General features: G+C 31.8%; 2 protein-coding genes across 4 annotated transcripts; one reads left to right on the top strand and one right to left on the bottom strand.

Annotated features, from left to right (window-relative positions):
* Positions 1 to 1,862: 1,862 nt before the first annotated feature.
* LOC109802413 (zinc finger CCCH domain-containing protein 1) lies at positions 1,863 to 5,380 on the bottom strand. Of its 2 annotated transcripts, XM_083070283.1 has the most exons (5): positions 5,210 to 5,380; positions 3,756 to 3,815; positions 3,599 to 3,673; positions 2,642 to 3,477; positions 1,863 to 2,280 (listed from the first exon to the last, which is right to left on the bottom strand). In XM_083070283.1, exons 3-5 carry the CDS (start codon positions 3,651 to 3,653, stop codon positions 2,173 to 2,175), a joined length of 999 nt encoding a protein of 332 aa, XP_082926409.1. In that variant the 5' UTR covers positions 3,654 to 3,673; positions 3,756 to 3,815; positions 5,210 to 5,380; the 3' UTR covers positions 1,863 to 2,172. The 2 variants fall into 2 exon arrangements, with proteins under 2 accessions (XP_082926409.1, XP_020219369.1); XM_020363780.3 differs by lacking the exon at positions 3,756 to 3,815.
* Positions 5,381 to 6,401: 1,021 nt separating this feature from the next.
* Positions 6,402 to 22,524, top strand: LOC109801765 (protein transport Sec1a). 2 transcript variants are annotated; one of them, XM_020362890.3, is made up of 21 exons: positions 6,402 to 6,638; positions 7,396 to 7,451; positions 7,557 to 7,638; positions 8,550 to 8,628; positions 9,875 to 9,925; positions 10,086 to 10,164; positions 10,262 to 10,294; positions 10,781 to 10,906; positions 12,645 to 12,836; positions 12,913 to 12,996; positions 18,298 to 18,396; positions 18,482 to 18,558; positions 19,377 to 19,473; positions 19,679 to 19,804; positions 19,892 to 19,987; positions 20,537 to 20,662; positions 20,885 to 20,965; positions 21,217 to 21,428; positions 21,524 to 21,614; positions 21,713 to 21,802; positions 22,204 to 22,524. In XM_020362890.3, the coding sequence occupies exons 1-21, from the start codon at positions 6,563 to 6,565 to the stop codon at positions 22,264 to 22,266; spliced, it is 2,016 nt and encodes a 671-aa protein (XP_020218479.1). In that variant the 5' UTR covers positions 6,402 to 6,562; the 3' UTR covers positions 22,267 to 22,524. The 2 variants fall into 2 exon arrangements, with proteins under 2 accessions (XP_020218479.1, XP_020218478.1); XM_020362889.3 differs by having other exon boundaries at positions 6,403 to 6,638; positions 10,068 to 10,164.
* Positions 22,525 to 24,335: the final 1,811 nt, after the last annotated feature.

The following is a 24,335-nucleotide window of genomic DNA, read 5'->3' as shown; positions in this document are numbered from 1 at the left end:
TTTGACATCTCAAATTTTAAAATTTATCTTTATAATTCTTATAATTTTAAAAAAAATTGTTTTAGTATTTCAAAACACTAATAATATAACTAATAGTAATATATTAAGACAATTATATAGTACCATATTATTTAATGTGATATTTTAATGATACTATATGAAATTTATTAATAGGTGTTTTTTTTACAGAATTATTAAAGGAATTTTAACAAAAAGACTAAAATAATATTTTTTAATATTTTAAAGATTAAAAATACAAATTTTAAACATATACACTCATATATATATATATATATATATATATATATATATATTTCAAATTTAAGGAAGTAAAAATATATGTAACCCCTAAAATCTTTTTCAAATCCCGTATATCCCCCACGCCAAATATGCTAATAAGTATATAAAAAGAAAATCATCCAATCTACCTTTTGGAATTTCAGCCCGTTATAGCAAATTAGCAATGTAAAATCTCACTATCATAAAAAAAAAATGTAAAATCTCACTAATAATTTGGTACGAACATGGTTTAAATTTTTGGAAAATTAAATCATACCATTAAAATGGTTATATTTTTTAAAATTAAAGTACATTTTTCTATAAAATTAGTTTGGAGTTTATGTGAACCGTTGGATTCAAAACTAGTTTTAAAAGACAATTCGATATCAAAATCTTATATATTAAACGTAACTTTATCAGTGTTTTTAAGATTTTTTTATTTGATTATGGAATTTTTAAATCTTTTTTAACTTTTTATCTAATTTTATTTTTATTTATTAAAATTATATATAGATTAAATTTTAATATTTTAAAATAAAAAAATAATATTATGTTATAATATAAATCATTTATCATAAATTTAAAATATAATTTATATATTTAAATATAGTATTTAAATATATATATATATATATATAATTTATTATAAATTTTAGTTATATATAATAAATATGTTAAAATACTAGTTAATATTGAATATGAACAACTTATAAAATCGTTTCTGAAATCAGCTTTGAAGCTAACCCGATTTTAAAATCGATTATGAACCCCAAAAATGATTAAAAAGCTGGTTTTAAAATTAAACAAAGGCATTAAAGTAATACCCTTTACACAGTTTTCATCGTACAGAGGAATATAAATATCCATCTAGAATGATGGGGGAAATTCATTACACATTATATGCAGATCCCACCGAGTCATAGTCATTGCTCAAGACAAAGAAAGAACAAGAAGCCTTCATAAAAGAGTAATGACAAAGAAAGACCAACAAGCCTTAATAAAAATGAAAGCCAAGTAACATATTTATCACTTCTTGCGTGCCATAATGGCACTATCTCTGCATGGCCAATTGCCTCAAGTGGGAACCATTCTGTATCTTATCTTCACAATGATATCGCCATGCTCCATTGAAGTTTAATACTCATTTTAAGGTGATATTCTCATAAGAAAGGTTTAACTTTCTTTTTTTTATTATATTTTTTTAAAATTATTTTAAATTTTAAAAATCATTTCTAAGAATATTAAAGTATAACCAAACATATTTTTTAAGTATGTTTATAAATAACATTTCAGATTAAATATTTATGAAAATGTGATTCCAAAAAATGCATTATGAAACCTTGAAACAAAATCCTCCTGAATTGAAAAATAGTATAGCAAATATCCAAACCAAAGGCCGTTAAACAAATCAAGTGTGACTCAAATGAGAATGAATCTATGTAATTTAAATTCCACGAAGCAATCTAGTGCCTTTCTTGTTCCTCCGATTGAGAAACAAGTCTTGCATTTAACCTCTCCACCAGGTGATGCAACATATTAGCTAACAGGATCACATATAATATTTGACAACAATGAAGACAATATAGTTCAAAAACAAGAATTTTGAAAATAAATGTCGCTCTATTTAAAGTTAATACAAATTACTGCAAAAAAAAAAAAAAAAGTTCCACAGATTGCACAACTGGGGTGCTATATACAAATGGGTGAATGTCCCTCACCAACAGATATTCTGGGATCTACATGCCAAAGAAATACAACAAAATGAATGACACCTAGTTCCACTGTGTAAACCTCTGTTTCAACTCATCATATAGCATCAATCTTTAACACAGTTAAAATGGGTGAAAGGATAACTTCCTCAAAGCAAAGAGAACCATGGTGGATCCACAAAAATCATTTAATTTTATCCTCAGCCATCTTCCTGCGTATCTCATGAGCAACATTAAAAATGCCAAGTGTTGGCTGGTTGCAGACAAAACACTTCTTATTCTTTGCATGATGCTGCAAATAAAACAAACAGAAAATTAGAAATAAATAAATAGAAAGAAATTAATGTTGCTACAGTAACAATGTCACAAGCTAAAGGAACACATCCTCAGCCTATTCCCAGAACAAAAGATCAAAAGTGTATCCCATAGTATACATAAATAACAGGAATGCTAAATCTATCAATTCTTTCAGAGCTGAATCATTTAACAAACCAGAGCGACTAATCCGTAATATAACAACTGCAACCTAATATAATCAATCCAAAATGTGTAAAATAAAATCTTAATTATAAATATTGAACCATATGCTCAACACTAAATAACTCCAAACTATTACTAATTAAAACTTATAAGCAACAACTGTAAGTCTATACCTTCAATGCACAATGCTCGCAGAAGTAGTGCTTGCACTTGGTTACAACAGGATCCACAAAAGGGTTTCTACAAATGAAACATGCAAAGGGTAACGAATCTTCATCATCTTCATCAGTCAAATTAGCGCCCCCCTCCTCATCTGCATCATCACCTGCAGCCAATCTCATCTTCCTTGCTTTCTCAGCTTCTTCCCATTCCTTGTCCAACTGCCACCCTGACTTGTAATCCCCTCGATCATGCATAAACTTACATGAATCACCATATCCACAGTATCCCGTTTCCTTATAATCCTTACATATGTCAGGTTGATAATCAAACCTTGCTGAAACTCTTATATGAGCTGAAGCCCTAAGAGGACCATGAGATCCACCAGCTTTTTCACTAGCAATTGTTTGCTCCCTACGAAACCCAGCCTTGTAGTCATTGTAATTGTTAATTCCCTTATATAATTTTTCATCCTTAGAACTTGTGCTTGTCCCTTTAAGACTCTCTGCTGCTTGCTTAAGTGCTCTTTCACGGATGGCACGAGCATCTTTTGAAAACTCAGTCTCGGTCTCTAGAGTTGCTGTTGCTTTATTATCATGTTGAACTTGAATATTTTTTGAAGACTCGAACTGAAAGACTGGTTTTCCAGATTCTTCACTTGGTACAACAGATGCAGAGGCTTTTGAAGAGCCAGTGGAAAAGTACAATTTATTGTCAGGCTTTAAAGTCTTTTTCTGAATATGCAATAGAGAAGTTTCTTTGTTTGAGTCCTCCTCCTCATTATCTTCATTCTCAATAGTCCGCTTCCTTATATTCTTTCTATTAACAGGTTTTCTGAAGAAACTACACACTGAAAATAAAAAACATAGTAACAAGAATTAATGCAGAGAACAAAAGCAAACAAGATTGTACATTTGAGTACAATGCAAAGGCAGAAATTAACAAGTTATAGATAAAATAAGCGGACATACCTTGTTCAGTTTGCTGGTTTTCAGCAGACTCGGCCGGCTGATTAGAATCTTCCATAACTAGAATGATTTATACAGCTGCCACAGATAAATAATAAAATCAAATTAAGGAATTGGACTATATCATTTTTGAAAAATTATTATAACAAATTGTATATACCACAGTAGTGGAATTGGGAATCAAATTGTGATTTGTAAGATTCAAGATCAATAATAAAACCTGGCATGTGCAATTAACAAAGACATATTAAAACACATATTCATGATCAATAACTAAAAACATAACTCTAGGAGCATGAGATGCATGAGTTCTATAAAAAATCCTGTAATTCTTCTTCAGGTCGCGATTCCTGCTATTTAGGTTCAATTAAGGGTGCAATTCAAACACCAAATATGATTTGCTCACCAATTAGTATCACCAGCTGCTCAAATCAAAATGTATCACAAATCATTTGATGCTGATATATAAACCAATGACATTCTAAGTCATTTAAAACAGTAATTTAAAGTATTTTCATTTAGATAGAATAGAATTTACTCAACAAAAGGCAACCTGACCACACCAACCCAGCCATTTTTCCCCTTTTACTAGTTAAACTAAAGGATCTGACTACTCTAAAGTGAGCAACTCACTTTAGAAATTAAATAATTCCAACAATTGATGAGAAAATCAATTGATATTATTATTATTATATGCACAAGCATAACAAATCATGGATGAGTTGAAATATCAACGGCTGATTTTCTTATCAATGATTGAGACTATTTACTTTGTTTCCACTCACTTTAGGATCCTGATAAGATTAAAAAGGCAGGTGATGGTGCGGAAAGCTGAAACATGTTGCTGGGCTTATCTAAGAATTCAATCCATAATAATTAATAAAACCTAAAAGACGCATTGGGATAGGGCTTTGAAAATCTAAATCTGCATGCTTCATGATTTTTCATTAATATCTTTCAGACTTCTAAGTTCTAACATCCTTTTTATGAGAGAAATCTGTAAACTTTAAAAACAGTTGAACAGAAAAAACGACTAAATACTCAGCCATAGCCCATGCTGGGCAGGACCAAAGGCGCATGTGACAAAAAAAATTCTTAAAGCCAAAAGGAAAAATCTCATTGCGCCAACAGCCAACAGGATCAATGGGTTAAAGCCAAACACTTCTCTTTTTGATGATTTTAATAGGTTTAGAAGAAACATCTATTTGGATACAAATTTAGAAGCGCTTTTAAAAGTTCCTCTACAAGGAAAAAGCTAAAGCTATTTGCTTTCGGTTGTGAAGAGGGCTTCTAACTTTATCCAAACGGACTATAAGTTATCAATTCCAAATTGTGCTGCAATGCGAGAAACCGGAAACCACAAAACTGCTATAGTGTGGTACCATACAGCACTCAGGATGACTACAAACTACAATACTAATGATTATAGATACATCATAATGTTAAATAATCAATATCACACATACATATTAAAAAAATGAAGACATAATAATAACAATTAATAATCAAAAGCCATATCCCTAACCAAAACACAGGATCCAATAACAACAAATTTCAAGGGCAGAAGGAACAAAAGTGAAGCCATCGCAAATAATGTGACAATAAATCACTAACCTGCAAAGAGTTAGAACAGCGGAGTGGACGAACGAAGTGCGGAGCGAAGGACTTGCGGTTGTGCGAGCGGCGGCGGAGTGCGGAGGCCCTGCGGTGGCGCGCGCAAACTGCGGCGGATTAGGTTCACCACTCGCGAAAGGCACAGTGCGTGATTAAGAATTTAAGATGAGTCTCCTCACTTGTGCTACTTTGTTATGAGTTCAATTTTTTTTGAAACGACGTCGTTTTCAGTTTTTAAAAAATAAAATAAAAATACATGAACCGGCCAGGTCACAAAAACCTGAAAACCGACCAATTGACAACGCACCCAACTGAATTAAGTTGCCGTTACCGAATGTGAGAAGAGAAAATGATTTTTTATTTTTATATTTTATACTAATATACATGTGCTCGGCATGATAATATAATTATTTAATGATATAATTAAATTTTATTAAATAAAATTATATTTTGAATTTATAATAATAAAAAAATTATCACATAAAATTATTTATAATTATTTCATATATTTACAACAATATCTAAAAAAAATACTCTCTTTTGATATCCATTTTTTTAAAGACAATTATATTACTATGTTGATTTTTTTCTACTAATTTATATTTAAAAATAAAATAAGAAAAAAAATATAATAAATTATCCTCTTAAAAAATTATAATTACCCTTTTTCAAAATATTAATTTATTTTATTTTTTCAATAGACACAAAATATCTTTTTCATAGTATTACTATATAATATGGAAATATTATCAAAAAGTTTATGTTTTTTCAAATGACTTAAATTTAATTTCCTTAATCTGTTGGTGTATGTATAATGTTTTTATTTCATTCATCTTTATTTTTTTTATTTTCTCTTTTCATTTGATAAATGCTTTGCTGGTGTTGAGTTAAAAAAATTTCCCTTTACTTTTTTTATTTATTCATTTTAATCATTGTTGTGTGTTTTATTTTTATGTAATTCATTGAAATAATTTCATAATTTTTTACAGTTAAGTGATCTTATAAGTTATTTTTGTTTTTCTACTTATATTTAATTTACATATTATATTTATACGTATTGATTTTAAAATTTATTTTTTTCAATATTCATTAATTTTACAATTAAATTATGATACTAAAAATAATAAAATTTTGAGTCCCAAGTCCCAAACTAGTTGGGTTTGAGTGGTTTGACATCAGAGCGCAAACCGTAACCGAAACTCAAGTTCCAAGTCACACGTCCTACTTTCCCAGGCTCATTCAACGGTTCCAACGGCTTTCTCTCTCTCACACACACTATCCCTCTCTCTCTAACGTTCTCGATTCTCAAATCCTGTTCAGAACTCCGGTCACGAGCACTTGCTGCGAGCAACGATGTCGTTTTCCGATTCCGAAACGTCCTCTGGCAATGCATCGGAGTACAAGCCTTTCCGCCAAATTAGCCGCGATCGTGAGACCTTACTCGTTCAGCTTCGCATTTCTCTGTTCCTTTTTGCTTTCTCTTTCGTTTTCCGTTTGGTTTAGAATTAGAAGCTTGCCGTTGAAGCTTCAATTGCTCTCTATCGAACAGAGCTCAGCATCAAAAAAATCCTCGCTGAAAAAAAAAATTACGTAGTTCTTCATCTGCATCTGCATTTCATTTGGTTTGGATTTGGAAATTAAATTTCAGAGTTGTCATTTGAAACTAAACGGTCATGTTCGTATTTCTTTTTGTTAGTTTTTTAGTTTTATTTTTCTCCTTAAATTTGATGAGTCCAATCATCTAGAAAAATGAATCCGTAGAAATTTGTGTGGAAAGAAATATGAATTTCATAACTGTGATTTTTTTCAGTTTTTTTAATACTTGAATCAAATAGAAGTCGAAAAATTAATTAAGTATTGTGCATGTATTGGCTTCATTTTCATGACTAGTTTTTTTCAGCTCCACATTTTTTTATCTTCGTTTTCAGTTTGTTTCTCGAGAAATGTAGGTTCGGCTTTGAAGTTTCAATTTCTCTCTGTCGAACAGAGCGCAGCATCTAAGCATCCTTGCTGAAATTTCCGTAGTTCTCCATCTGCATTTCATTTGTTTTGGAAATTAAATTTCTGAGCCGATCATTTGAATTGAAACTAAATGAATGTCATTTGAATTGAAACTAAATGAAAATGAATTGGTTTCATTTTCATTATTTGTTTGGTAATCATTTTCGTGGTTGGGTGCCTAATAGGGTTGCTATATGAAATGCTTCGATCGGCAAGGTCACCCGATTCGAAAGCATGGAAGGTGTGTCTTCATACTTTAATATCTATAAACACTTGTACGAGTTTTATATCTTCGCATCTCACCTTAGTTGATTGATGTTGGCAAAGTTTTTCCTTGCTCTCACAGGTGCTTATAATGGATAAAGTCACAGTGAAAGTTATGTCACATTCTTGTAAAATGGCAGACATTACAGACCAAGAAGTTTCATGTGAGAACTCTACATAATCAAGGATATGGTCTTTTTCAAGTTTTCTCCTTTTCTGCATTTCTTCTTCAATAACTGTTACTATGACTGAGGGTGAGGGCATAAAACGTAAAGGAGTGAATGATGTTGGTGGACGCAACTGACTTCGTTAAAAGCACTTATCATATAATGGTCTAACACTTGAGAAGTGATTCTTGGTGCCTATTAGGGTTTCTTAGAATAAGATATTATTAAAGAATGAGAAATATATTGATAACCTACTACTCAATTCCATTATAATCATTTTTATATAAATTTGAAGATAAAATTGATTAACTAACTTAAACTGACAGGTGTCAGTTATAAGAGTTAAAAAAAAATCCTATACTATTGCTTATATATAAGATAAAGATATAGATTGATCAAAGTAAAGATATACTCCAATTGTGTCAAATGCCTCTCCTTTCTTTCAAATTTTTTTTTTTCTTTAAAAAATCAGACAATAAGACTAGGAGTACTTCTTAGCATGTGAAGTATTTTGAGTAACTGGAGAAAAGTTAGGAGGACTTGAGAACAAAACATACATCAAGTTTTTTATATCCTTGCTATCGACTTCTCTAAATTAGTTATAACAATTTTTTTTTTTTAATTTTGCATTTCATATTTAATAGAGGTTATTTAATATAAGGAATTTGTCCAAAACACAATCATTTGCCACAATTTTTCTCTTTCATTAAGCCATATTGTCAATGTACATTGTCAAGTTCGTTTCAATCTGAATGTTGTACCTTAAATTAGATGCTTTCTTTGTTCATTGCATCTTGAGTTTTTCCGTTATATTTAATTACTGAACCACCTTTACCACAACATCTGTTCTAGATCTATTGCTGTGTTAAAATATTGATATAGTATAATTTGTTAACATCTCATTGCAGTGGTGGAAGACCTATTCCGGAGAAGGCAACCATTACCATCATTGGATGCTGTTTATTTCATCCAGCCTTCTAAAGAGAAGTAACTTCGTTTCTTAATTAAAATTTTCCATTTTTATGTCAGCAACATATATAAAAAAAATCATGTAAAAATTAAATAATTGTTTTATGTAAAAATTAAATAATTAAATAATTTTTTCTTAATTAAAATTTTCCATTTTTATGTCAGCAACATATATAATTAAAATTTTCCATTTTTATAACACAATATTGATTGGATTTTCATAAATTATAACATTTTTTTTAACTTCTTTCTTATTATTATTTAAATAATGAAGATTGACAATAACATACTCCCTAACACATTCTTTATTATTGGTTAAAATATATTAGAAATTATAAAATTATACATATTGAATAACGCTCATTCAATATGAAAATATGAGATGAGACCTATAGAATAATATATTTTCAATAAATTTTGATCAACAATAAATAGTGTATTTTTCTTAAAACAGAGAGGACAAACATTTTGCTAGCATTCACTTTGCAACTCCCACGCTTGCAAATGTGTAAAGTTACCCTGCTTGTTTACTTATTTCTCGTTGACAATTTCAATTTCAATTTCAATATATCAGATATATGGTCACATAGATTAACTATTTGATATAACATGTTATTTTGTCACAGAAGAACAGGCTTCAATCTGGATCAAAAGAAAATTGTTTATTTTAAATTATTTGCTACTGGGAAATTGTTTTGTAAGAATTATGTTGGGAACCAACGTGATATTATCAATTGAGGGTAGTTGATAGGTTTTCCTTTAATTCAATGGCAGAGAGAGGTCTGTGTAATAATGGGTGGGGAAAGAGAGAAAGAGAGTATGTTAAAGAAAATTTAAAAGAAATAACTAAGAGACCTAACTAATAGTTGATTCCTCTTAGCTTGTAGGAGCCTTAACAAAGTTTTGCGAACCGTCGTCACAGAAGGATTCTCAGATTGCAAGGATTTTTATCCAAACTTTTCTTATGTGTCCAAAATAAATAAACAAATGTTACACTTTAAATTAAGAAAAATACATATTTTGTTATCTATATCATTCATCCATATCCCTTTCCCATTTTAAATCTATCGGCAGTATAAGACTAAAAGGATTTGTATTTTATTTGTCTTCAATTCTAAGTTAGGGTTAAATTATTTCTCTAATCCTTTTTATTTATAATTTATTCCCGTTTTAACCCGATCAACTGTCTTCTTTTCTCTGTTGTTCCTTTTGTTATCACTAGCATAGTTTATCCATATTAAACATAACTTTTGCTAGCATGCAGTGTGGTCATGTTCCTGTCTGATATGTCTGGAAGGGAGCCCCTCTACAAGAAGTATGAAATTTAATATTGTTTCAACTTTTTTAACCTTAACTCTCAGGACAAAACTTAACACCGTTTCTTTTTCCCTTTTATTTATTTATTTTTTTTATATGGGGCGGGGGGTATGTTTCCCTTCTTCCTATGAATGTTTCAGAGCCTATGTATTTTTCAGTTCGCCGATCCCAAAGGAACTTGTAAACCACATCAAGAGTGACACAAGTGTCTTACCACGCATAGGTGCATTGAGAGAGGTCAAGATTTTGTTGTACCTTTCTATCTAGTTGTTATCAGCAAGTTGTCAGTATCAAATTGTTTTTTGTTGAGATTACTTTTGGTTATATTTTGCAGATGAATTTGGAATATTTTCCAGTAGATAGCCAGGTAGTTATTGAACTTGGCAATTTATTTGGAATATTTACTTTCGTGCATACCTGGAATAATATTGTTTAGTCCATTGACCTACCTACTCACAATCTTGGTATATCATCAATTCTTCTTATGTAATTGTTCATGGTACTCTCTTAGGTGTAAGAATTAACTGCCTGGATGATTTTGTCATATAATCCCAAGTTTTTTTTTTAAAAAAAAAACTTGCGAAGTCTAAATTATCGGTGTTGTCATTGAATTTGGTATTGCGATGCGATCAAAGTTATGATATCATGCGCAATATATAAATTTCCTGCACGAGAAATACAAATCCACGGTAATTTGGCCAACTTAGTACCGGTATATATTATTTCTGCTCTTCATGTAACCAAAACTAATATGTTATAGTATTATTTTCAAGAGAAAAATCAACTACCTTTTTACATAATGTTCTAAATGACGGGGGAAATGGATTTTTCTATTGAGATTTATATGATGCAGGGATTTATCACTGATCAAGAAACAGCAATGGAAGAACTTTATGGCAATGTTGAGAATACTCGCAGATTTAACACCTGCTTGAATAATATGGCCATTCGAATAGCTACAGTTTTTGCTTCATTAAAGGTGTTACCTTCGCACCTCATACTCTATATCTGTAATTATAATTTTTTATATTGTGTAATTTTATTATTATATAATTCTGACTGTTGATAGTATTCATAAGTGTTCTTTCATTTTGTTATGATTTGCTATTTTTCATATTTTTTATTATTCATGTTTATATATTCATTCATATATAGGTTAGAGTACTTTTTGTATTCTTGTTAATTCTATTTTGTTTATTAAAAAAAAAATTCATTCATATATATATTAAATTCATATAATTAACTTGTACAAAAATGTTTTTAAAAGATATTTTTAGACATTTTTCTTTGAAGAGAGGGATTTTAGAAAAAAATTATTAGGTGGTCCAATCATCCCAACTATTTTTTATGTAACTTGTAATCAAGTATTATTAAACTTTTAATTTAAATATATGTCATATAGTAATTGAGTAGAATTATGACCACTTGGTATTCCTCTTTATTTATATCTTACAGATTTTTAACTTCTTATTTATTTTAATATATATATATATATATAATTTTAAAATAAACTGTCAATAATTATAAATAACCTTATATCATCACAATATAAAGTATTTTTCAAAAATACAAAATATAATTTATATATTAAAACATATAGTATTTATTTTTATATATAATTATAAATATTATTTATATATAATAAACAGTTAGGGCATCTCCAATGGAAACAACTCATTCATGCATTGAAAAATGAAAAAAGTGGTTCCTAGTGTGCCATATCAGCATTAAGCAACTCAAACACAAATTTACTTCAATGGTAAGAAACTTTAAGAAATTCAACTTTTAGAATTTTTTTTTCTAATCATTTATGAACCAAATTTAAATTTTTATTAAAAAGGATAATTGCACTACAATGAAAGAAAATAAATTACGAGAAAAAATATATAATAAGTAGATATTAAAAATAAAATAAAGCAATAATAAATACATAAATATTATACAAAATTAATTTTCATCATTATTATTTTCAAAACGTTTCCAAATATGTTCAATAAGATCTGCTCAAAATCTGGTAAGGAACGGTTGTTTGAGGAAGCAACTTTCTCTCTTCTTCAAGCAACTCATGTTGCCACGTCAGAGTCTTCCAATGGCAAGAAACCAGAACTTGAGTTGCTTCATAGGACAAGCAACTCCCATTAGAATTGCTCTTAGTCTATAAAAAAAATTAGTCTGTAAAATGCAACAGTTAAAATACTCATATATACATATAAATAATTTCGATCAATGATTAATTAACTCAACCTCACCAAAATGATTTCATTTGGAATGGTTCAGTTTGGATAGTAAAATAATGGAAAACCTAAACCAACTCAATTCTGTGAACGATTGGTTTGAATCTAAATATCTCTAAAGTCGTCCCAACGTGATCCATGTCCACCTTTATTGCTCGTGTTCCTTTCTTTAAGATGAACCAAACATAAAATAGAACTCATATTTTGTTGCATACCATTCAAAAACGTGTTACATGTACCAAATGCTACCTTCATATCTCATACTACGAATTGGTGTTTTCGAAAATTGTTAGATAATTCTTGTCTCATTAGCTTTATTTTTTATCGATGAATTATTATTGTGAAAAATCTTGTTGTAGTCATATAATTTTCTTTTCATTTTATAAAGGAATAAGTCGACAGTTTAGCATAGCTCATAAAATACGGATTTATTATATGCTATAACTTCTAAAAGAATGTCTCCAAATGTTTCTATCTTATTAGGAGTTACCATGTGTGTGGTATCGTGCTGCAAAGGAAAGTGACGAATCTACAGCAACAGCAATTCGTGAATCAGTTCCTACCAAGCTTGCTGATGCTGTTTGGGACATGGTTTCTAAATATAAATCTACCATCCCTAGTTTTCCACAAACTGAAACTTGTGACATGCTCATTGTTGACAGATCCGTAGATCAGGTTAAAATGTTTCTTCACTATGAATGTCTACTGCTATATCTCACCTTTTGGTAACTGTGTTGAATATGCATCGCAGATTGCACCTGTCATTCATGAATGGACCTATGATGCTATGTGCCATGATTTGTTGGATATGGAAGGAAACAAATATATGCATGAGGTATGATTTTTGTTCGTTTGCCCTCCTGCTCATTATACACTAGCTATAAGAAAATTCACTTATAATGATAGATAATAGTGTTGGAATATAAATTGATTTTGTATGTTGGGCTTAAAAGATAAAAGCCCAATATTAGCAAAGGCCCAAATAGAATTCTAGAAAATCCTATCTAAAAGATTCTAGAATGATGTACAAAATATCTATAGATGTTTATCTATAAGATGTTTCTAGATAAGTTTAGAAAAGTTTAGAATTGTAGGAATGTTTTAGAAAGTTCTAGAGAATGAATTATAGTCCTTAGATGAATGTTGTGGTGGCAAGATCCTAACCATTGGTTAAGGAGGTGCCACTAGTATAAATAGGAGATGGTTGTATCATTTGGAAGTAAGCCAAAAAGTTTAGAAGCATTCAATACAACAAGCCTTTCTTTTTCTCAAAATCTTCCAACCTCTCCCAATCTTAAACACTTCCTTCTAGCCTTTAAAGTTTCTTCCCAACAAAGTGGTATCAAGAGCCATAAGATCTTCAGAGAAATGGCAAATACTGGAGTTCCTTTTCAAGTCCCGATGCTCACCAAGAGCAACTATGACAATTGGAGCTTAAGGATGGTAGCTCTCCTTGGTGCACATGATGTCTGGGAGGTGGTCGAGAAGGGCCACACCGAACCAGAGAATGTAGAGAGTCTTTCTCAAGCTCAAAAGGATAGCTTGAGAGACTCAAGGAAGAGAGACAAGAAAGCTCTCTGTCTAATCTATCAAGGATTAGATGAAGATACTTTTGAGAAGATTTCCGGAGTCAAGACAGCCAAGTAAGCATGGGAGCAGATCAAGTAAAAAAGGTACGTCTTCAAACTTTGAGAGGAGAGTTTGAAGTTTTACATATGAAGGAAGGTGAACTAGTCTCCGATTACTTTTCGAAAGTTTTAACAGTTACTAATAACCTAAAAAGAAATGGTGAGAAGTTAGATGATGTAAGAATTATGGAGAAAATTCTTAGATCATTGGATCCAAAGTTCGAACATATTGTCACCATTACCGAAGAAACAAAAGACTTGGAGGCCATGTCAATAGAGCAACTTCTTGGTTCGTTGCAAGCTTATGAAGAAAAGAAAAAGAAGAAGGAAGAGATCGTGGAGCAAGTCTTCAAGGCACATGTTGATTCAAGAAAAGAAGAAAATGCACACAACCAATCAAGGCGAAGTTATAGTCAAGAACAAGGACGAGGGCGTGCATATCGACATGGACAAGGACGAAGGCCTAACAATAATAACCAGAGAGGAGAAAGCTCTAACAGAGGTCGTGGGAGAGGAAATCCGAATTCAAGGTATGACAAGTCACGAATCAAGTGTTACAATTGTAATAAGTTTGGACATTATGCTTCTGAATGTAAAGCCCCTAACAAAAATAAAGTCGAAGAGAAAGCCAATTATGCTGAAGAAAGTTGTCAAGAAGATGGTACCTTGCTATTGGCTTACAAGGGCCAAGATAAAGGCGAGGATAATCAGTGGTACCTTGACAGTGGAGCAAGTAACCATATGTGTGGGAAAAGAAGCATGTTCGTAGAGCTTGACGAATCAGTAAAGGGAAACATGGCTTTTGGAGATGAATCAAAGGTGGCGGTGGAAGGAAAAGGTAATGTCCTCATCCGACTAAAGAATGGAGAACATCAATTTATTTCCAACGTATATTATGTGCCAAGCATGAAGAGCAACATCGTGAGCTTAGGACAACTCTTAGAGAAAGGTTATGATATTCAACTTAAGAATAATAACCTTTCTATAAGAGATAACACAAGTAGATTCATTACAAAGGTGCCAATGAAGAGAAATAGAATGTTCGTGCTCAACATTCAAAGTGATGGCCCACAATGTCTCAAGATGTGCTACAAAGACCAATCGTGGCTTTGGCATCTTCGATTTGGCCATCTTAATTTTAAAGGATTAGAGTTGCTCTCCAAGAAGGCAATGGTGAGAGGGCTGCCTTGTATTACTCACACCAACCAAGTCTGTGAAGGATGTCTACTTGGAAAACAATTTCGATTGAGTTTTCCAAAGGAGTCAGACTCAAGAGCTCAAAAGCCATTAGAACTCATACACACAGATGTGTGCGGACCAATCAAGCCAAGATCACTTGGTAAGAGTAATTATTTCCTTCTCTTCATTGATGATTTTTCAAGAAAAACATGGGTATATTTCTTAAAAGAAAAATCAGAAGTATTCGAGAACTTCAAGAAGCTTAAAGCCCATGTTGAGAAGGAAAGTGGCCTTCTGATCAAAGCTTTGAGATCCGATCGTGGAGGAGAGTTCACATCAAAAGAGTTTCAGAAGTATTGTGAAGACAATGGAATTAGACGACAATTGACAGTGCCAAGATCGCCTCAACAAAACGGAGTGGCTGAAAGGAAGAATAGAACAATCTTGGAGATGGCAAGAAGCATGCTTAAAAGTAAAAAACTTCCAAAGGAGTTTTGGGCTGAAGCTGTTGCATGTGCAGTCTATCTAACCAACCGCTCTCCAACATGAAGCGTTAGTGGAAAAACACCACAAGAAGCATGGAGCGGTAGAAAACCAGGTATTTCTCATCTTAGAGTCTTTGGAAGCATAGCTCATGTGCATGTGCCAGATGAGAAACGAAGTAAACTTGATGACAAAAGTGAAAAATACATCTTCATTGGTTACGACGCCAACTCTAAAGGGTACAAACTCTACAATCCTGATTCAAGGAAAACAATCATCAGTCGGAATGTAGTGTTTGATGAAGAAGGAGAATGGGATTGGTCGACAAATTGTGAGGATCATACCTTCTTCCCGTGCGTTGAAGAAGATGATGTGGAACAACAACAACAACCGCAAGAGACACCTACTACTCCACCCACTTCACCAAATACAACCCTTCAAGATTATGAAAGCTCAAGCGAAAGAATGCCACGTTTTCGAAGTCTCCAAGAAATATATGAGGCAACCGAAAATCTAGACAATGTTACCTTATTCTGTCTATTTGCAGACTGTGAGCCCATGAACTTCCAAGAAGCAATTGGAAAGAAGAGTTGGAGAAATGCAATGGATGAAGAGATCGAGGCAATAATGAAGAATGATACTTGGGAGCTAGTCTCGCTTCCAAAAGAACACACAGCAATTGGTGTCAAGTGGGTCTACAAAGCAAAGAAGGACTCCAAAGGAGAAGTTCAGAGATACAAAGCAAGATTAGTAGCAAATGGCTACAGTCAAAGGGCTGGCATCGACTATGACGAGGTATTTGCTCCTGTTGCTCGACTAGAAACTGTTAGACTTATTATATCATTAGCAGCTCAGAATAATTGGAAGATACATCAAATGGATGTCAAATCTGCCTTCTTAAATGAAGTTCTTGAAGAAGAAGTCTATATTGAGCAACCACAAGGATATGAAGTTAAAGGAGAAGAAGATAAAGTCTTGAGATTAAAGAAAGCTCTTTATGGATTGAAACAAGCTCCGAGAGCTTGGAATGTTCGGATTGACAAGTACTTCAAAGAAGCGAATTTCATCAAGTGTCCATATGAGCGTGCACTCTATATCAAAGCTCAAGGTAAAGATATTTTGATTGTATGCTTGTATGTCGATGACTTGATCTTTACAGGGAACAATCCAAGCATGTTTGAGGAATTCAAGAAGCATATGACCAAGGAGTTTGAAATGACCGACATGGGGCTTATGGCATATTATCTCGGAATTGAAGTAAAGCAAGGAAACGAAGGAATTTTTATTACTCAAGAAAGCTATGCTAAAGACCTCCTCAAGAAGTTCAAGTTGGATGATGCTAATCCAGTTGGCACTCCTATGGAATGCGGCATCAAGTTGAGTAAGGATGAAGAGAGAGAAAAGGTGGATCCAACCCTCTATAAAAGTCTTGTTGGAAGTTTGCGCTATTTAACTTGTACAAGACCAGACATTCTCTATGCTGTTGGAGTCGTGAGTCGGTACATGGAAGCTCCAACAACTACTCACCTCAAGACTGCGAAGAGGATTCTTCGATATATCAAAGGTACGACGAGCTTTGGCCTATACTACTCAAATTCTAACGATTACAAGCTTGTTGGATATAGTGATAGCGATTGGAGTGGAGATATGGATGACCGAAAGAGCACAAGTGGATTTGTGTTCTACATGGGAGACATAGCCTTTACTTGGATGTCCAAGAAGCAGCCTATTGTCACTTTGTCTACATGTGAAGCAGAGTATGTAGCTACAACTTCCTGCGTTTGCCATGCTATTTGGCTACGCAACCTATTGAAGGAGTTAAGCTTGCCACAAGTGGAGCCAACAAAGATTTACGTGGACAACAAGTCGGCAATAGCATTAGCAAAAAACCCAGTCTTCCATGATCGAAATAAGCACATCCACACCCGTTACCATTACATTAGAGAATGCATCAGCAACAAGGATGTGCAAATGGAATATGTGAAGACGCATGATCAGGTAGCAGATATATTCACCAAACCGCTGAAGAAAGAAGTCTTTATGAAGTTGAGAAGTTTGCTTGGAGTACAAAATCAAGTTTAAGAGGGGGTGTTGGAATATAAATTGATTTTGTATGTTGGGCTTAAAAGATAAAAGCCCAATATTAGCAAAGACCCAAATAGAATTCTAGAAAATCCTATCTAAAAGATTCTAGAATGATGTACAAAATATCTATAGATGTTTATCCATAAGATGTTTCTAGATAAGTTTAGAAAAGTTTAGAATTGTAGGAATGTTTTAGAAAGTTCTAGAGAATGAATTATAGCCCTTAGATGAATGTTGTGGTGGCAAGATCCTAACCATTGGTTAAGGAGGTGCCACTAGTATAAATAGGGGATGGTTGTATCATTTGGAAGTAAGCCAAAAAGTTTAGAAGCATTCAATACAACAAGCCTTTCTTTTTCTCAAAATCTTCCAACCTCTCCCAATCTTAAACACTTCCTTCTAGCCTTTAAAGTTTCTTCCCAACAAATAGTTGTCATTAAAAATTTAAAACTTATCGGTAAATATCTATCATACAATATAAGAAAATTAATTTATAGTAATAAATAATGACTATCATTAAAAGTTAATTTATCAATAAATGTCTATGACAATTTATCTATTCATTATGTATATTGTATAGCAACATTTTTTTTTTCAATTAGAAACCACTATAGGTACAAACATTGAGTTTTACTGTAGGAGTAGTTTTTATTTTATCTGCTTAAGAACAAAACATTAGTAGATATACCATTTTTCTCGTCATGATATATGCAATTTTTTGTATTTTGCTGCTTCTTACTTTGACATAGCAATCATTTTAGGTTCCCAGCAAAACCGGGGGAGAACCTGAGATGAAGGAGGTCATTCTAGAAGACCATGACTCTGTCTGGCTTGAACTTCGCCACACGCATATAGCAGATGTACATCTCATTCACTCTATTATCAACTCAAAATTCATATATTTAAAATGAAATCTAAATGTTATTTTACTGACCTAAATACCAGGCTAGTGAAAGACTGCATGATAAGTTCACCAATTTTGTATCAAAGAACAAAGCAGCACAACTTCAACAAAGAGGAAGGTTCGCATTGGCACCTTTCTTCTTCCTTTATGATAAATAATAGCCATTTCAGTGAAATGCCTCGAAATTAAGGTCCTAGCTTTCGCTATATAGTCATTATTCATTTCTCACATATAACATGTTCAGCAAGGTTTATTTTCTTTTTCTGAGAAATGATTACTTTCTATTATGTAAGTTCTCTTATAAAGTTTTTCTTTAAAAAAAAATGTTTTGCTTAAGCTAATCCAAACACGTAGTGCGTTTGATTCAAAGAAGGGTCGAGAAAGAAAGAATTTTAACATGAAAGGGAAGATCTCCCTATCTGCTTTGGAAGGAGAGGGAAAATATGAATATTATACTATTATACCCTTTCTTAGATAGAGACATCAATTTAATCATGATCCTCCTTCAACTATTGAAATTATATAATTAATTTTTAAAATATTAAAAATCATGCTATATAGTAACTCAAAATTTGAAATTTCTTTAAATTAGTTCTTAGTAAAATATATTAACCATAGACTACATTGATTTAATTTTTAAGAATTACTGGTAAAAGTTCATGAGATTTATTTAGGAGAGAAAACAATTTTTCCATAATAAATGGATGCTGTATACGAGAGAATATTGATCCTAACTAATTGATGTACAATGAACTTGTTCTAAACTAAGATTAATTACATATCAAGAAGATTTACATAGACTCCCAACTCCCAAGCCTTCCTAACAGGTTACGTTGTTCCTCCTACCATTTGCACTTATTTTGACTATACCCAGTTGAACGTGGTTCTAGACTTCTAGTACCACGTATTTTTAACCTATAAATTTGTTCTTTGCAGAGATGGTAATGAATTATCTACACGAGATTTGCAAAAAATGGTTCAAGCTTTGCCCCAATACACTGAGCAAGTGGAAAAGATTTCACTCCATGTAGAGGTGATTTATTCAATCTAACTTTCATTGTCTTCTATTTGGAATGTAAGAGAACACAATTAAATGACATACTTTTCGAGAAATGAGAACTCATGGTGGCTTTAGACACATGACATACAACACTTTCAACTTGGTAAGGGTCACATTGTCACAACAAGAGAAATATATATTTCTATGCTGACCATTCTGCTTGATGAATTCAAAACAGATAGCTGGAAAGATCAACAAAATTATCAGAGAAACAGGACTTCGAGATCTGGGACAGTTGGAACAAGATCTTGTTTTTGGGGATGCTGGAGCCAAGGAAGTCATTAATTTTTTAAGAACAAATCAGGTCTAATCTGAAGAAATATCTGAATAGTCATTATTTTTTTCTTCTCGACATAGAATGAACACTTTATAAAATTTTGTTCCCATGCAGAATACAACTCCTGAATATAAGTTGCGTTTGTTGATGATTTATGCATATGTCTATCCTGAAAAGTTTGAGGGTGATAAAGCTTCAAAGCTAATGCAGGTCATTTCCAACGTTTCATTATACTCCAAAATATATATTTTTTTATTGAACATGAATATAAGTTGCAAATATGCCTGGTATTCCTACTATTCTTAACTTCAAAATCTGTAATACAAGATGCTCAATATTCTCATCAGATTCTTTTTCTTCAGAGGGTTGGGGTAAATTTGACTAATTTGAACTTGGGTGACTGTGCCTAACTCTCACTTGCTTTATGCTCATGTCTCATTTTTTTGTAGTAAATGATCATTGTGCATATGACTTTCTCTCGCTTTATTTATAACTTGCTCCTATATAAACCTGGATGAGGTGTCTAAGTCAGAGGACAAAATAGGCTGCATGTCTTATTACTTAGTGCGTTTGATTTCTCAGGTCCAATCTGTTTTCAGAAATTCAGCATCTATTTTCTATTGCACTGAAATATTAATTTATAATTCGGGAGAAAAGAATTTACCATAAGCAAACATTATAAAATTATGTACTAGAGACGCGTGTGTAAGTTGTGCCCAAGGAAAGTGATTTTATTCATGGTTTTGCTTATCTAATCAGTTGGCAAAACTATCACCTGATGACATGAAAGTTATAAATAATATGCAACTGCTGGCGGGAACAACATCAAACAATAAGAAATCATCAACCGATGGTGGTTTCTCACTCAAATTCAGTAACCAGAAGGTAAACATATGTATTCATTTCAAACTTATAGTAGTACCTACTCCTTTATATATCAAATTATCAATTATAATTTATAAGTAAAATATTTCAATTGTGGACTCCTTTTCGTTATGGATTTTATTTTTTTTAGGCTGAGGGTGATATTTTTCTTGCATGATCTTGTTGGTCACTTCTGTTACACACCAAATTATCTGTAAAAGGGTTTTTTTTTTTCTTGTATAGACAAAGCAAGCAGCACGCAAAGATCGTACTGAAGAGGAAGAAGAAACATGGCAATTATTTCGATTTTATCCCATGATAGAGGTATGACTAAAGTTCATGCAATCCTTGCTTCCCCAATTTTTTTGCGTACTAAAGATTATATTAATCACAGAAAAGTTTGAATTTAAAACTTTAGCTTTATGGACACTTCTCCACTCTCACTGCTAAAACAATTTTAGTGGTTCGAAATCTTTTTTTTTTTGTTTGCTTAAACATAGCACGACTAGTTTCAAGTATTATCTGCTTTACTGTATAGATCAAATGTAAATTATAGATGGAATTATGTTTATTAGGAGTTGATTAAAAATCTTAGTAAGGGTGAATTGTCAAAGAAGGAATATTCGTGTAAAAGTGAGCCGAGTCCAAGTCCCAGTAATACCCAAGGTTCTGCTAGAAAAAACAGCCAACCGACCCAAACAGCTCCAACTACTGCTCCTCATTCAATGAGATCTAGAAGGACAGCAAACTGGGGACGAGCTCGCGCTTCAGATGATGGATACTCAAGGTGACATAAACTATTACCTCAATGAAACAAGTAGTGGTTTAAAATGGACTAACTTTCAACCCTGAATTTATTATAATTTTTCCCACCTTCAACAGTGACTCCACGTTGAAGAACCTGAATTCTGATTTCAAAAGGATGGGAAAGCGAATCTTTGTGTTTATTATTGGTGGGGCTACTCGATCTGAGGTACAGTGTTATAACATAATAACAAACTACGGTAACTGTATCTTGGATGTTGCAATTGCATGTAATCTTAACTTGTACTACTATTTTATTATTTTCAGCTGCGAGTTTGTCACAAGTTGACAACAAAATTAAAAAGGGAAGTAATCCTAGGTACCACTTCCATGGATGATCCTCCACAATATCTTACGGTAATAAGTCCTTGTTATCCATTTTTGCACCTTTTCTCACTGTGAGGGCTCTCATCATGCAGATTTTTATTTAAGCAACTATCTTGATTATTATATTTTTAGATCATCGTTTAGATAGTTTATATTAGAGTGTAGCTTTTTTGTTTTGTCTTCATTTCTGAAGCATCAAAAATATTTGTAGATCATCATTTAGGTACTTAATGATGTTGAAGGTTTCTTTTATGAATTAAATCCAGCTCAAATGATTCCAGTTTATGTTGCAAGAAAATTTTCTGGTCCCACTAACATGCTTAAGTGACTATTTAAACTGTTATAGTGATTATGCAGTTACATGATATTTATTTGTTTATATTATAATGTTATTGGTTAATTTTCATTTTCCTGATGTGGTGAATGTACAGAAATTAAAGCTATTGTGCGACAATAATGTTGCACAGCTGGATAGCCTCGGCCTTGGGATATGACTTCGTTTCTAAAGACCGATAATTACCAGCAGGTCGGCAATATCCACTTTGTATCAATTATAATTATAATTATAATTATTCCTGATTGTTTAGACATTAGAAAGTTTATACCCTCTTGACAAGGGATGGATTTCAATTTTTGTTTGATACACATTTTGTTAAAACATCACACCATACTCTCGTATGACTTATACAATATGGACATTTATAACCTTTATTGTTGTCAATAAAAAAAAAGGTACATTTTTTTTTTGTCGATTTCAAGTGAAAGGATACGTTGATAAAGTATATAATTATATTTGCCTCATTCATATTCTCTCTCTTTAAGATTAAGAATATTTTGTAAAATATACATCAACGGAAGATAAAATTTAATTTGTTTGTTTCTTTTTATGCGAAGTTTAATTTTATAGTTGAATTTCATAGTTTACAGGTAAAAATATTATTTTTTTTTACATTTGCTTTGCAAAACTAGCCTTCACTTGAAGTTTCCTAAATGATATTTTATTTACAATTTTTTTCTGAAAAACAAATAATTAGTGGATATCTAATATATTTATAATAATATTAATATATTAAGAGTAATTAAGAATAATTTTCTTAAAAATAACTCTTTAATGCTGAAAAAAAACTCTATTATATTATTATAATGAGTTTTGCTTTCCGTAAAAAAGAAAGTCTTACAAATAACAAATCCATTATCTTCGCTGAATAATGTCATTTTTTTTTTCATTAATTCATCTATATTATCTCGTCTTCACGCATTTTCTTTTTTCTTTTTCTTTTTCTTTTACGGAATAAAAACATTGCGCCTTATTATTTAAGATCCAAAAAAAAATATATTGAATGACATTGGTTTTGATAATTTAATAAGTAAATCTATATCTCAAAAAGTTAAAAAAAAAAAAATACTTTTAAGTACAATCATAATAGTTATTGAAAAAAATCCAAGTTTCACGTCGATTAGAGATAAGACAATTAAAGAATATATAAGTAGAGAATAAATTTTACCTTACAAGCCGATTTTGTAGATTTGAGTTATATTTAAATTCACTATTCTAATAGTTTTAATAAAATATTTTTATTATTTTAGAAATATTTAACTTTAAAATTCACTTTTTTTATAAATCAAAGTATTATTTTTAGAAATATTTTTTAAATAAAGACCAATAATTAAATCTTTCCTCACATAATTAAGAAATAAAGTTATTTACTAATTATCTTATATTTTATTGATTTTAAAATTCACTTTTAAGCTTAGCTAAATGCTAGATCAGCATGCTCCAAAACCAAATTATTATACGACAGTATTAATTTGGACTTAGGTAGTCTTTTTTGATACATCAGAATATAAAAAAGCAGAGACACAGTTCCTAACATGAAAACCCATTATATCAGCAAATATAAGGAGTAAAACTATCACCCGAATTGGCCCATATTTAGCAAATCAGCACAAAAGTCTACCTCTATTAAAACATGCTGCAAACTAATGTTCCAGTCCAAACATTAGAAGGTCCTGAATCTTTCTAACAAGAGGAAGATATGGGTGACAACCTTTCAAGTTGGTATTGATCAACTCCAAAGCCATCTTCGAATCAATTTCACAGACAAATTCTATGACAACCATTCCACGCCTTTTGCAAACTATGAAATATAGCTAATAGCTCGGCCTTGAGACTAGAGGAAATTCCACAATGCCCTGAAAATCTTGAGAACCATTGTCCTAGATGGTTTCGAAAAATGTTGCCAAAAACAACGCTTTCCAGGTTCCTAAAGAAGCTGCCATCAATGTTCAATTTAATAGCTGGAGGCTTCCAACTAATTAAACGAATATTTTGATGCAGATGTGTCTGATCCCAGGTTGCCATGATATCCAAATGAGGATTTTGAATTTGGTTAACAGCCCGCCATAAGCTCCATGTATTATCATTAAAGATATATGCATTTTGTGCCTTCCATATTATCCAGCAAGCCGTTATAAATAAGACTGTTAGGTAAAAAAACGACTTTAGATCTCTGAAAATGTAAGTTTTAATAATAATAAATTTAGATACTTCTTAAGAGAAATT

The sequence above is a fragment of the Cajanus cajan genome, chromosome 3, assembly GCF_000230855.2.
Source record: "Cajanus cajan strain Asha chromosome 3, NIPB_CcT2T_4, whole genome shotgun sequence".
Taxonomy (NCBI): domain Eukaryota; kingdom Viridiplantae; phylum Streptophyta; class Magnoliopsida; order Fabales; family Fabaceae; genus Cajanus; species Cajanus cajan.
The sequence above is the reverse complement of the archived record's forward strand: the minus strand, read 5'-3'. Positions and strand labels throughout refer to the sequence as shown.

Coding starts and splice junctions, on each gene's coding strand:
- LOC109802413 (XM_083070283.1), bottom strand. CDS start 3,653: ATGGAAGATTCTAATCAGCCGGCCGAGTCTGCTGAAAACCAGCAAACT. Junction 3,478..3,598: donor AAACCAGCAAACTGAACAAG/GTATGTCCGCTT, acceptor TTTTATTTTCAG/TGTGTAGTTTCTTCAGAAAA. Junction 2,281..2,641: donor GCGAGCATTGTGCATTGAAG/GTATAGACTTAC, acceptor TTTTATTTGCAG/CATCATGCAAAGAATAAGAA.
- LOC109801765 (XM_020362889.3), top strand. CDS start 6,563: ATGTCGTTTTCCGATTCCGAAACGTCCTCTGGCAATGCATCGGAGTAC. Junction 7,452..7,556: donor CCGATTCGAAAGCATGGAAG/GTGTGTCTTCAT, acceptor TTGCTCTCACAG/GTGCTTATAATGGATAAAGT. Junction 10,295..10,780: donor ATTTTCCAGTAGATAGCCAG/GTAGTTATTGAA, acceptor TATATGATGCAG/GGATTTATCACTGATCAAGA.